This window comes from Aegilops tauschii, chromosome 2 (assembly GCF_002575655.3).
Source record: "Aegilops tauschii subsp. strangulata cultivar AL8/78 chromosome 2, Aet v6.0, whole genome shotgun sequence".
Taxonomy (NCBI): domain Eukaryota; kingdom Viridiplantae; phylum Streptophyta; class Magnoliopsida; order Poales; family Poaceae; genus Aegilops; species Aegilops tauschii.
Window position 1 is genome coordinate 350193335 of NC_053036.3, and position 13492 is coordinate 350206826.

Here is a 13492-nt window from a genome sequence, read left to right on the forward strand (position 1 = left end):
ACTTCTCAACTTATAAAACAAGCCTCTTGTCCACGACCGTAGATAACATCATCTGACACGGTCTGTGTCTCCTGCGTCGGTGCTGCTGGTAGAGTGTGAAACACTGCTGAGAGAAGTCATAAGTGTTTGCAGCTTCGTCATCATCATCGGAGAGTGTTTCACACTTATGACTTCTCTCACACAGTGTTTCACACTCCACATGAAGGCATCATAGTCATCCTCCGTCGATGCAGCACTCCTTAGTGTGGCGGGAGAGAATGGCGGGAAAGAAAATGGCGGCAAAGAAGATGGCGGGAAAGAAAATGGAGGGAAAAAGATTGCGAAAAAGTATTTTTTTTCATGTATAAAACGGCAATGGTTGTACAGGATTTATAAGGAACTTTTAAATATAAACTCCTATGAAGCTCAAAATAAGTTTTCTAGTAGGATAAAAGAAATAAAATACAAAAAAATACTACAAATAAAATAGCTACTGATAACTAAACAGAAACAAAAAGAATATGTCAGAAAAAATAAAGAAAATAATTTAAAGCAATTAAAATTAAAAGAAATGGCATAAAACCTATAAAACACTAAAACAGAACTGTTTTAATAAAAACCTAATTTTAAATAATTATTAAATTCGCCAGTTAATTACTACTGATAAACAAAGTCACAAAGAACCAGTAGCAAAAAGAATCATCTGAAAAAATACTCCTAGCTCAAATTATAGGCAATCTAGTGATTTGAGCAAATTCATGAAAATTCAAATTCAAACTTTCAAATCTAGTCAAACTTGATATCTACAGAAACTTCATAAAATTTCGAATCTAATGCAAAAAGAATCAAATTAAAATACTAAAAATCCTAATTGATATGAATTTTCTAAAACAGTAGAGCAGGTGTTGGCCGAAGAGGGACTCTTTGGCCAACTGTTGGCCGAAAAGTCTCTCTTCGGCCAACATGAGGCCGACAGGGTGATACTTTTGATTTTTCTGCATTAGGGTATATAGTTTCTGAATTTGCTACAAAATCATCATAGTTTAAAAAAAATCCTTGTCTTTGCAAGTGTGCCTTATATCCGTACCCACCCGTACGTTGCCACTATGATATGCTTTGAGCTAGCTTTATTCTTCGCTAGCTCCATCCAAAGGCATACGACTCACATTTGCCACAGGATTATGGCCACCTCCGGGATGAAGGCGTCCAGCCTGCGCGCCGTGCAGTATAGCGGCTACGGTGGCGGTGCCGCGGCCCTTAAGGTGAGCTTTTGTGCTAGCTGTCTGTTTATGTCTTGGTGAAGTTCAGAGCGCATGATTTTGGTAGCTTTGACTGGAGCCATGCAGTTTCATGCCAATAAACCCGAACGCAGGGAGTAATATTCTGCAAGTTCAAGTACTTAGCACATTGCAGTTAAGTTTGGCCGGTGAAGTTATCTCATAGAAAAAAGAATTTTAATTTGTGATGATCTCGGAGTAAAATGTGTAACATAACAACATATCGACTTGGTTTTACTTCAGTACGTGGATATCCCAGTTCCTTCACCGAAGAAAGATGAAGTTCTCATAAAAGTTGAAGCAGCAAGCATAAATCCAGCGGATTGGAAGATCCAGAAAGGGATGCTCCATCCTTTTATTCCTAAATTCCCGTTTATTCCAGGTACTCACGCATAACATATTTCTTGTACACCAGGCTTTGTCTTTTGTGATGACAATATTTCCCATGGAGTTGATTGCAATTTGCAAGGAATGCTTTGGATAGAAATTCATAACTGGTCAATTATATGCATCGATAGAGTATATGTAAAAAGATATATAAAGTGAAAGATATATCACATCCGACCTTTGCTTAGTACTCCCTCTGTTCCTTGATATAAGGTGTATAGATTTTTGAGAAAAAAATCCAAAATATAAGGTGTATTGCATTGCACCACTCATTTGGATATTTTTTTAGGGATTTGATTACATTTCATTATATTAGGCAAGATCCTCTATTTTCTCATGTCAATTAGTCAGGTGTAATCTCGCCCAAAACTTGTGAAATTTTCCCTTCATTGGCATTCTTTAATTTCCGTGCCCAAAACTATACACCCTATATTTAGGAACGGAGGGAGTATATCGTAAGATAGGTATATGTTATATATATTTTTGAGGGAAAAAACAAGACTCTATTTCTTATTTTATTAACTTAAAAAAAATACAAGAGTGAAGACTCAAAACAAAACAGGGAAGGAAGAGAAAAAAATGTCTATGCAAGCTAAAATTACATTACAACAACATAAAAGCAAGGATCAATTATCTAAAAGAGTTGACCCACGTTTCAAAATACAGGTACTCATTGGTATATAGAGTAGTATATTGTTTTTTTAGAAGGAAAGAGTAGTATATTGTTTTGTTTGCGGGTACATGGCTAAAAACGCTCTTATATTAGGGGATGAAGGGAGTACTATATTGTTATTGTCAATGCCAATTTAAGCACTCCTTTCGCTACCTGCTAATGAAACAGTAACCGACGTTGCTGGAGAGATTGTTGAGGTTGGTTCTGCGGTTCAAGAGTTGAAAGTTGGTGACAAAGTTGTGTCCAAATTAGTCTTTTGGGTAATTAGAAAAGCCCTGATTTGAACAATTCAGTTTATGTCTCATTTATATACACATCATTCATGACAGAAGATATTTAATTACAGAAAGCTGGTGGCCTCGCCGAGTATGTTGCAGCATCCGAGAGCATCACCGTCACCCAACCCACCGGAGTATCCGCTGCCGATGCCGCAGGGCTGCCCATCGCCGGCCTCACTGCTCTGCAGGCCCTGAAGGCCATTGGCACGAAGTTCGACGGCACATGCAGCGGCAGCAACATCCTGATCACCGCGGCATCAGGCGGCATCGGCACGTACGCCGTCCAGCTCGCCAAGCTCGGGAACCACAACGTCACCGCCACCTGCGGTGCCCGCAACCTGGAGGCCGTCATGAACATCGGCGCCGACGAGGTGCTTGACTACAAGACCCCGGAAGGCGTGGCACTGAGCAACTCTTCGGGCAAGAAGTACGACTACATCGTGAACACCACGGCTGATGGCAAGTGGTCGGCCTTCAAGCCGGCCCTCAACTGCCCTGGCAGAGTCGTCGATATAGCTTCCAACTTTTGGAACTTTGTCGCATCAATCCTGACGTTTTTCTCCAACAAGAAGCTGTCCATCGTGATCGAATCGATGGGGAAGGAGGACCTGAGGTTTCTGCTTGAGCTGGTGAAGGAAGGGAAGCTCAAGACGGTTGTCGACTCACGCCATCCATTCGAGAAGGCAGCGGACGCGTGGGAGAAGAGCATGAGCGGGCACGCCACAGGAAAGGTCATAGTTGTGATGTGAGCGCACGTTTACTGTAAATTTCTGCTGTTATGTTCGGCAAGTTTTTTTTTTCGAAGGAGGGCTCCCCTGCCTCTGCATCATAACAATGCATATGGTCAACTTTATAAATAAGCAAATAGGTTCAACAATGTCTTAAAGTCTCCAAACGAAAGTAACGGAAAGCTCACAAAGAGCCAAAGGGCCAATAACATAACTAGCCAAAAAAAGCCACAACCGACTGGCATAAGAAAGATAGGTAAACTAATTGCCTATCCTATTACATGACCGCCATCCAAACCGGTTGAAGATATCCCGTGCTACCATCTCCCACCGGATAGATCCAGTAACCAAACGCTCCCTGTCCTCCGTCGGAGTGAGTAGCGACCACATACGGATCAACGCAGTGGCTCGGAAGATAACCTGCAAAAAATGAATATTTGTTGTTCTGTTAAAAACCAAATCATTTCTGCAGTTCCAGACTGCCCATAATAAAGTACATACTCCTACGCAAATGTGTCTCGCTGTTTCGGACTCTATCCTGTTAAGCCACATTCCAAATAACGTGCTGACAGAACTCGGAGGAGTAATATTAAAGGCAATGTGGACCGTCCGCCATAGAACTTTGGCCAACGGGCAATCAAGAAAGAGGTGTTTGATGGTTTCATCCCGATCACAGAAACTACACCTAGTAGGTCCTGTCCAGTTACGCTTTGCCAAATTATCCTTGGTTAAGATGACTTGTTTATGTACAAACCACATAAACACTTTAATTTTCAAATGAACTTTGACTGCCCAAACATATTTGGAGCTAGGAATAGAGCTTGAATTGATAACATCAAGATACATTGATTTAACTGTAAACTCTCCAGACCTAGTAAGCTTCCAGCGTAATTTATCGGGTTGTTGAGACAGCTAAGCCTCCATCAGTCTACTCACTAGATGAAGCCACTCTTCCCAACGATTACCGACTAGCGTCCTCCTGAATTGAATATTAAGGGGAATGGATTGAAGTACCGTTGCAACGAAAGCATCACGTCGTTGAACAATACGATACAGAGACGGGTATTATTGAAGTGCAAGGGGGGTCTCTCCGAGCAAAGTATCCTCCCAGAATCGTGTGGTAGCACCATTGCCGATAATGAACTTTGTCCTATTAAAAAAAGACTAATTTGACTCTCATAAGACCTTTCCAAAAAGGTGAGTCAGTCGGCCTCGCTGTCACCTGGGACAAAGTTTTGGAGTGAAGATACTTGTTATGAAGGATCTGCGCCCAAGTGGCATCAGTCTCGACAGATAACTTCGACAGCCACTTGCTGAGAAGACATCTGTTCTTGACCTCAAGATTCTCAATGCCAAGACCCCCTTGGTCTTTCGGTCGACAGATAATATCCACTTGGCGACTCTGTACTTTCTTTTTAGTTCATCGCTCTGCCAGAAGAATCGGGATCGATAAAAGTCCAGTCTTCTCCTAACTCCAACTGGGACTTTGTGGCACCCCGGCTCAAAGCAACCGGTTTACCTTGCATTGCCAGCCCAGAGATCGAGTCTTCTGGCAATACACAACAACATGGTACAGAAACAACCGCTTTATTGATGCTAGCGGATTACATAGGTCTGATATTACATCGAGATACGAGGCCAAGCGGCACACCCGGTGCTGCTGGACAGTATGTATATTATTTAATGAACATGACGGGGCCTCGATCACACGAACTACGGGGCAGCGGACGAACGACGAAGTGGAACTCCATAGCACAGGGACACCGACGTGGACACGGCCTAGACACGAGATACGCTCCGATGCGAACCGACTTGCCTGAAAGCTGGCATAACACGCCAGGTCAGTACATTGAATGTACTTGCAAGCTCACAACAAACATAAGCACGATGACAGACAATATCATGATAATTAATCAGATTAAATTCAATGCAAGAAATACTACAGATGCAATGCAAACAATATGTGCTCCGAGTCTCACGGACTCGCTTACCAGACGGTTACCTCGTAACCAAACGGTGACCATACCGGGGTCACACCTGAAACCAATCCCTCATGAACACCTCAAGAGTTCATGATTCACCAATGCCTTACGAGAATCGCTTAGTTTGCAAGATTTATTACAAAAGTTGATCCATGGTGTGACTTACTCACGAGTTATGCCCATAACCGAGGACGCGGCTATCGATAGATTAAATACACTCTGCAGAGGTAGCGCACTTTACCCACAATACGGAACACCTGTCCTCGCAATCCCATTCGGGTAGACCAAAGCATTCTGACGAAACCCTCCCTTTGTCGTGCACTCTCCCCGGCCACTCTGACCAACTCCCTCTCAGGGCTAGGTCTTGGGTGGCCCCGTGTCTACCAAAGACACCAACAGCCACCGTCGTGGCAAAACGGTCCCAAACGGGGACAAGGTACCATAAAAACAAAAACGAGCACACAAGGTTATGTCTGCCTACCGGGCCAGGATATGCACGCCCATAACCTTCCCTCGTGGGAGGCACCGGTGAGAGCCACAATAAAGGACCGAATCAAGACCTTCCCACAAGGTAAATGTGGTCGCACTGAATTAAAAACCCGATTCAGTGGCACCATGATGTGATCAACATCATATTCAAGTTGAACTTAATCAAGTTTAGCTTTGATAAAAACTTTTTATCAAAAACATAATATATGCCAGAATCATGCAACTACTCGACATGCAAAGCAAACAACTCATAGTCATGGATCAAACTTAATAACATAAACATCTTGCAATACTCAGAATCAAAACTCTCTGGTTCTAACTCATTTTTATTATCCAGCAATATTTTAATTAGTTCATCATTTAATTGAAAATGTCACTAATAAAATAACTATCATTAATTTCCATAGCAATATGTCTAGTGCAAAATCCTACTATACTTAGCCAAACAAGTTCATGCATTCAACCAGTAACTAAAACAAGCATATCAAGCATGATAAAGTAACTAGCAATTAACCAAATTTTATTTATCAAATTTTAAATGCAAATAAGAACTCATATTCAAGTAGAAAATCACAGATATTGAAATAACACCATCCAAATGCTGGTGTGGCTTGCCTTAGTGTAGAGGAGGATCACACCCCTCTTGGTTTGCTTCAAGATAAACTTCTCCTCTGAAAAGAATTTAAAACCACAAAAACAATTATCAAAAACACATTCTGAAAATTACCAGAAATTCTAGGCAGCAAGGAAAAATCCACCTTTTGGTGTGCTGCTAGAGCTTTCTGAAACAAAGACAATGCAAAAAGAATCAAATCATTTGGGCTTATGGTTTAGAAATGGTGGCTGGTCAAAGTTTAGTCAAATTTCTGAATAATATTTGAATTAAACAGAAATCCTGGGAGGGGAGGGGGGGTTGACGTCGAAGGCGTAAAGCGGGAGTGCGCCTCCACTCATACCGCTTCGGGCGCGAGTGGTGAGGCTGACACTGGGTCCCGCGCGTCAGGAGAGAGGGGGAAGCGCGAGATCAGAGAGAGGCGGGGCTTCATCGGAGCTCACACCGGCGATGAGGGGGTTTTGGGCTAGGTGTTACGTCTCCAACGTATCTATAATTTTTTATTGTTCCATGACATATTATATTCTGTTTTGGATGATTAATGGGCTTTGTTATACACTTTTATATTATTTTTGGGACTAACCTATTAACCGGAGGCCCAGCCCAAATTGTTGTTTTTTTGCCTATTTCAGTGTTTTGCAGAAAAAGAATATCAAACAGAGTCCAAACGGAATGAAACCTTTGGGAACGTGATTTGTGGAACAAACGTGATCCAGAGGACTTGGAGTGGACGTCAAGCAACAGACGAGACGGCCACGAGGTAGGGGGCGCGCCCACCCCCCAGGCGCGCCCTCCACCCTCGTGGCTCCACCGACCTACTTCTTCCTCCTATATATACCTACATACCCCCAAACCATCAGAGGAATCCACAAAAACCTAATTCCACCGCCGCAACCTTCTGTACCCGTGAGATCCCATCTTGGGGCCTTTTCCGGCGTCCTGCGGAGGGGGCATTGATCACGGAGGCTTCTACATCAACACCTTAGCCTCTCCGATGATGTGTGAGTAGTTTACCTCAGACCTTCGGGTCCATAGTTATTAGCTAGATGGCTTCTTCTCTCTCTTTGGATCTCAATACAAAGTTCTCCTCGATTTTCTTGGAGATCTATTTGATGTAACTCTTCTTTTTGCGGTGTGTTTGTCGAGACCGATGAATTGTGGGTTTATGATCAAGATTATCTATGAACAATATTTGAATCTTCTCTGAATTCTTTTATGTATGATTGGTTATCTTTGCAAGTCTCTTCGAATTATCAGTTTGGTTTGGCCTACTAGATTGATCTTTCTTGCAATAGGAGAAGTGCTTAGCTTTGGGTTCAATCTTGCGGTGCTCGATCCCAGTGACAGAAAGGAAAACGACACGTATTGTAGTGTTGCCATCGAGGATAAAAAGATGGGGTTTATATCATATTGCATGATTTTATCCCTCTACATCATGTCATCTTACTTAAAGCATTACTCTGTTCTTATGAACTTAATACTCTAGATGCATTCTGGATAGCGGTCGATGTGTGGAGTAATAGTAGTAGATGCAGAATCGTTTCGGTCTACTTGTCGCGGACGTGATGCCTATATACATGATCATACCTAGATATTCTCATAACTATGCTCAATTCTATCAATTGCTCGACAGTAATTTGTTCACCCACCGTAATACTTATGCTATCTTGAGAGAAGCCACTAGTGAAACCTATGGCCCCCGGGTCTATTTTCCATCATATTAATGTTTCATCACTTAGCTATTTCTATTGCCGTTTATTTTACTTTGCATCTTTATCATAAAATACCAAAAATATTATCTTATCATATCTATCAGATCTCACTCTCGTAAGTGACCGTGAAGGGATTGACAACCCCTTTATTGCGTTGGTTGCGAGGTTCTTATTTGTTTGTGTAGGTGCGAGGGACTTGTGCACGGTCTCCTACTGGATTGATACCTTGGTTCTCAAAAACTGAGGGAAATACTTACGCTACTTTACTGCATCACCCTTTCCTCTTCAAGGGAAAACCAACGCAGTGCTCAAGAGGTAGCAAGGAGGATTTCTGGCGCCGTTGTCGGGGAGATTCGCGCCAAGTCAATTCAAGATTTGATTTCCCGACAACGAGCCATTTCTGGCGCCGTTGCCGGGGAGTCTACGCACAAGTCAAGACATACCAAGTACCCATCACAAACTCTTATCCCCCGCATTACATTATTTGCCATTTGCCTCTTGTTTTCCTCTCCCCCACTTCACCTTTGTCGTTTTATTCGCCCTCTCTTTTCCGTTCGCCTCTTTCTCGCTCGCCTTTTCGTTTGCTCGCGTGTTGGATTGCTTGCTTGTCACGATGGCTCAAGATAATACTAAATTGTGTGACTTTACTAATACCAACAACAATGATTTTCCTAGCACTCCAATTGCTCCTCTTACCGATACTGAATCTTGTGAAATTAATGCTGCTTTGTTAAATCTTGTCATGAAAGATCAATTTGCCGGCCTTCCTAGTGAAGATGCCGCTACCCATCTAAATAGCTTCGTTGATTTGTGTGATATGCAAAAGAATAAAGATGTGGACAATGATATTGTTAAATTGAAACTATTTCCGTTTTCGCTTAGAGATCGTGCTAAAACTTGGTTTTCGTCTTTGCCTAAAAATAGCATTGATTCTTGGAATAAGTGCAAGGATGCTTTTATCTCTAAGTATTTTCCTCCCGCTAAAATCATCTCTCTTAGAAACGATATCATGAATTTTAAGCAACTTGATCATGAGCATGTTGCACAAGCTTGGGAGAGGATGAAATTAATGATACGTAATTGCCCTACTCATGGTTTGAATTCGTGGATGATTATACAAAAATTTTATGCCGAATTGAATTTTGCTTCTAGAAATCTCTTAGATTCGGCCGCGGGTGGCACTTTTATGGAAATCACTTTAGGAGAAGCTACTAAATCCTAGATAATATTATGGTTAATTATTCTCAATGGCACACCGAAAGATCTACTAGTAAAAAAGTGCATGCGATAGAAGAAATTAATGTTTTGAGTGAAAAGATGGATGAACTTATGAAATTGTTTGCTAATAAGAGTGTTACTTCTGATCCCAATGATATGCCTTTGTCTACTTTGATTGAGAATAATAATGAATCTATGGATGTGAATTTTGTTGGTAGGAATAATTTTGGTCACAACACATATAGAGGAAACTTTAATCCTAGGCCGTTCCCTAGTAATCCCTTTAATAATTATGGTAATTCCTGCAACAACTCTTATGGAAATTTTAATAAGATGCCCTCTGAATTTGAGACTAGTGTTAAAGAATTTATGATTTCCCAAAAGAATTTCAATGCTTTGCTTGAAGAAAAATTGCTTAAAGTTGATGAATTGGCTAGGAACGTGGATAGAATTTTTCTTGATGTTGATTCTTTGAAACTTAGATCTATTCCACCTACGAAAGATTGCTTTGTGAAAGCGTGTTCCTCTAATTTCTACGAGAATAAAGATGAAGATTGTTCGCACACGAACACGTCACCGTGTACCTCCAACGCCGAGGGTGATGCACCGCAGCTCACGTCGAAGGAGACCCGTCTCGAAGCGCGGTACGCAAGCAATCCGCGGGTACTTTTGAGCACCCGAAACCCCACGCACCCGGGAGGAACCCCGTCGGGGCGCGCGGCGGCTATGGGCTGCCCTAGGTCGACCTGATCGCCCCTAGGGCCTCGAGTTTCGCTGCCCTGCAATGAAGAAGAACGAACGAAGAATGAGGAAGAAGAAGAACTAGGGTTAAGGAGAAAAGATAAAAGATAAAAGTGGTAGATGTGTTTGATCGACTGTGTGTTGTTCAATCGGCCGTCACCTCTTGTCTATATAAGAGGCGGATGGACTTTCCGTACAAGAAAAGGACTTGCCTAGCCATCCAAATAATCAAAACCTAACAAAACACGAACTATTCACGACCTCCGGCCCGGATGTCCGGCTCAAGGCCCGGATGATCCGGCCTAGCCTAGTTTTCTGACAGCAGCTCACCAATCGGGCTATAACTTTTTCATACGATGTCGGATTTGGATGACTTTTATATAAAAATCAACCGTCTCGACGAGACGCACAAATTTCATGTTGAACACTTTCCGATCTGGGGCCATCGTGAGGGCGTTTCAGGCCGTTTTATAAAGTCTGCAGCAGAAAATATGGTCCGGACGATTTTCCGGATTGTCCGGCCTTTACCCGGATCATCCGGGACTTGACCCAGATCATCCGGCTTCAACTTTTAGCTTCTGTTGTTTGGGTCAATTTTCGGCCCCCGGTCGGATGATCTGGACCCCGGTCCGGATGATCCGGCCATACAGTGCTGCAGCGCATAATTTTGACTGTAACTTTTGTATACAACCTCGGATTAAGACGATTTTTATATCAAAATCGTCCGTTTTGACGAGACGAAGAACTTTTCTGTTGAAGACTTTTTCATCCGAGGCAATATTAATTAGGTTTCATGCCATTCTTTGATCTGATGCCAATACGAGCATCTCTAAGATTGTCATATCTTTTGCACCTGAACTCCTTTTTGGACCATCTTCATATCTATTTCCATCATCTTGAAGAGAGCCATTAATTGGTGACATGAACTCATAATTTTAACCTCATCTCATTATAGCCTCAAGTCACTCTTTGCGATCATGCCATTTTCGAGCGTCAACAAAGATCTAAAAGTTATTGATGTGTCCCCTATCAAATCTTTGTTTTGCAATATGAATCTTGATAATGATGGGACTGGAGATGAGCCACTTTACCTAGAAGGCGTTCCAAAAATTCGGAGTTTTAGCTCTTGATGCAAAAATTGGTAAAAGTGGGATTGAAGAGGTCAAAACTTTAGATATCAATGAACCCACTATCTTGGATTTCAAGGAATTTAATTATGATAATTGCTCTTTGATAGATTGTATTTCCTTGTTGCAATCCGTGCTAAATTCTCCTCATGCTTATAGTCAAAATAAAGCTTTTACTAAACACATCATTGATGCTTTAATGCAATCTTATGAAGAAAAACTTGAGTTGGAGGTTTTTATCCCTAGAAAACTTTATGATGAGTGGGAACCTACTATTAAAATTAAAATTAAAGATCATGAATGCTATGCTTTGTGTGATTTGGGTGCTAGTGTTTCCACGATTCCAAAAACTTTATGTGATTTGTTAGGTTTCCGTGATTTTGATGATTGCTCCTTAAACTTACACCTTGCGGATTCCACCATTAAGAAACCTATGGGAAGAATTAATGATGTTCTTATTGTTGCAAATAGGAACTATGTGACCGTAGATTTTATTGTTCTTGATATAGATTGCAATCCTTCATGTCCTATTATTCCTGGTAGACCTTTCCTTAGAACGATCGGTGCAATCATTGACATGAAGGAAGGGAATATTAGATTCCAATTTCCGTTAAGAAAAGGCATGGAACACTTCCCTAGAAAGAAAATTAAATTGCCATATGAATCTATTATGAGAGCTACTTATGGATTGCCTACCAAAGATGGCAATACCTAGATCTATCCTTGCTTTTATGCCTAGCTAAGGGGCGTTAAACGGTAGCGCTTGTTGGGAGGCAACCCAATTTTATTTTAATTTATTGCTTTTTGCTTCTGTTTAGGAATAAATATTTGATCTAGCCTCTGGTTAGATTTGTTTTTATGTTTTAATTAGTGTTTGTGCCAAGTTAAACCTACAGGAACTTCTTGGATGATAGTTATTTGATCTTGCTGAAAATTCCAGAAACTTTCTGTTCACGAAAACAATTGTTTAAAATCACCAGAACGTGATAAATACTGATTCCAATTGCAGCAGATCATGAACAAATTGTTTAGGTCGTCCTATTTTGGTAGATTTTTTTGAGTTCCAGAAGTTTGCGTTAGTTATAGATTACTACAGACTGTTCTGTTTTTGACAGATTCTGTTTTTCGTGTGTTGTTTGCTTATTTTGATGAATCTATGGCTAGTAAAATAGTTTATAAACCATAGAGAAGTTGGAATACAGTAGGTTTAACACCAATATAAATAAATAATGAGTTCATTACAGTACCTTGAAGTGGTGTTTTTTTTTTCACTAACGGAGCTTATGAGATTTTCTGTTGAGTTTTGTGTTGTGAAGTTTTCAAGTTTTGGGTAAAAGATTTGATGGATTATGGAACAAGGAGTGGCAAGAGCCTAAGCTTGGGGATGCCCATGGCACCCCAAGGTAATCTAAGGAAACCAGAAAGCCAAAGCTTGGGAATGCCCCGGAAGGCATCCCCTCTTTCGTCTTCGTCCATCGGTAACTTTACTTGGAGCTATATTTTTATTCACCACATGATAAGTGTTTTGCTTGGAGCGTCTTGTATGATTTGAGTCTTTGCTTTTTAGTTTACCACAATTATCCTTGCTGTACACATCTTTTGAGTGAGACACACATGATTCGGAATTTATTAAAATACTCTATGTGCTTCACTTATATCTTTTGAGCTATATAGTTTTTGCTCTAGTGCTTCACTTACATCTTTTAGAGCACGGTGGTGGTTTTGTTTTATAGAAACTATTGTTCTCTCATGCTTCACTTATACTATTTTGAGAGTCCTACAAAACAGCATGGTAATTTTCTTTAATTGGGAAATTAGTCCTAATATGCTAGGTATTCAAGATTAGTAAAAACTTTCTTATGCGTGTGTTGCATACTAAGAAAAGTTTGATGCTTGATGATTGTTTTGAGATATGGAGGTAGTGATATTAAAGTTGTGCTAGTTGAGTAGTTGTGAATTTGAGAAATACGTGTGTTGAAGTTTGCAAGTCCCGTAGCATGCACGTATGGTAAATGTTATGTAACAAATTTGAAACATGAGGTGTTCTTTGAGTCCTCCTTATGAGTGGCGGCCGGGGACGAGCGATGGTCTTTTCCTACCAATCTACCCCCCTAGGAGCATGCGCGTAGTGCTTGGTTTTTGATGACTTGTAGATTTTTGCAATAAGTATGTGAGTTCTTTATGACTAATGTTGAGTCCATGGATTATACGCACTCTTATCCTTCCATCATTGCTAGCCTCTTCGGTACCGTGCATTGCCCTTTCTCACCTTGAGGGTTGGTGCAAAC

General features: G+C 41.1%; 1 protein-coding gene across 1 annotated transcript; it reads left to right on the forward strand.

The window, feature by feature from the left end:
* Positions 1-987: 987 nt before the first annotated feature.
* LOC109783292 (chloroplast envelope quinone oxidoreductase homolog) lies at positions 988-3343 on the forward strand. The gene is made up of 4 exons (XM_020341905.2): positions 988-1241; positions 1500-1638; positions 2485-2576; positions 2663-3343. Exons 1-4 carry the CDS (start codon positions 1086-1088, stop codon positions 3341-3343), a joined length of 1068 nt encoding a protein of 355 aa, XP_020197494.2. The 5' UTR covers positions 988-1085.
* The last annotated feature ends 10149 nt before the right edge of the window (positions 3344-13492 follow it).

Bases quoted from the DNA above. Each gene is read 5' to 3' on its own strand.
- LOC109783292 (XM_020341905.2), top strand. From the start codon at position 1,086: ATGATATGCTTTGAGCTAGCTTTATTCTTCGCTAGCTCCATCCAAAGG. The intron at 1,639-2,484 runs GTACTCACGCAT...CTAATGAAACAG, and splicing joins TAAATTCCCGTTTATTCCAG to TAACCGACGTTGCTGGAGAG. The intron at 2,577-2,662 runs GTAATTAGAAAA...ATTTAATTACAG, and splicing joins TGTCCAAATTAGTCTTTTGG to AAAGCTGGTGGCCTCGCCGA.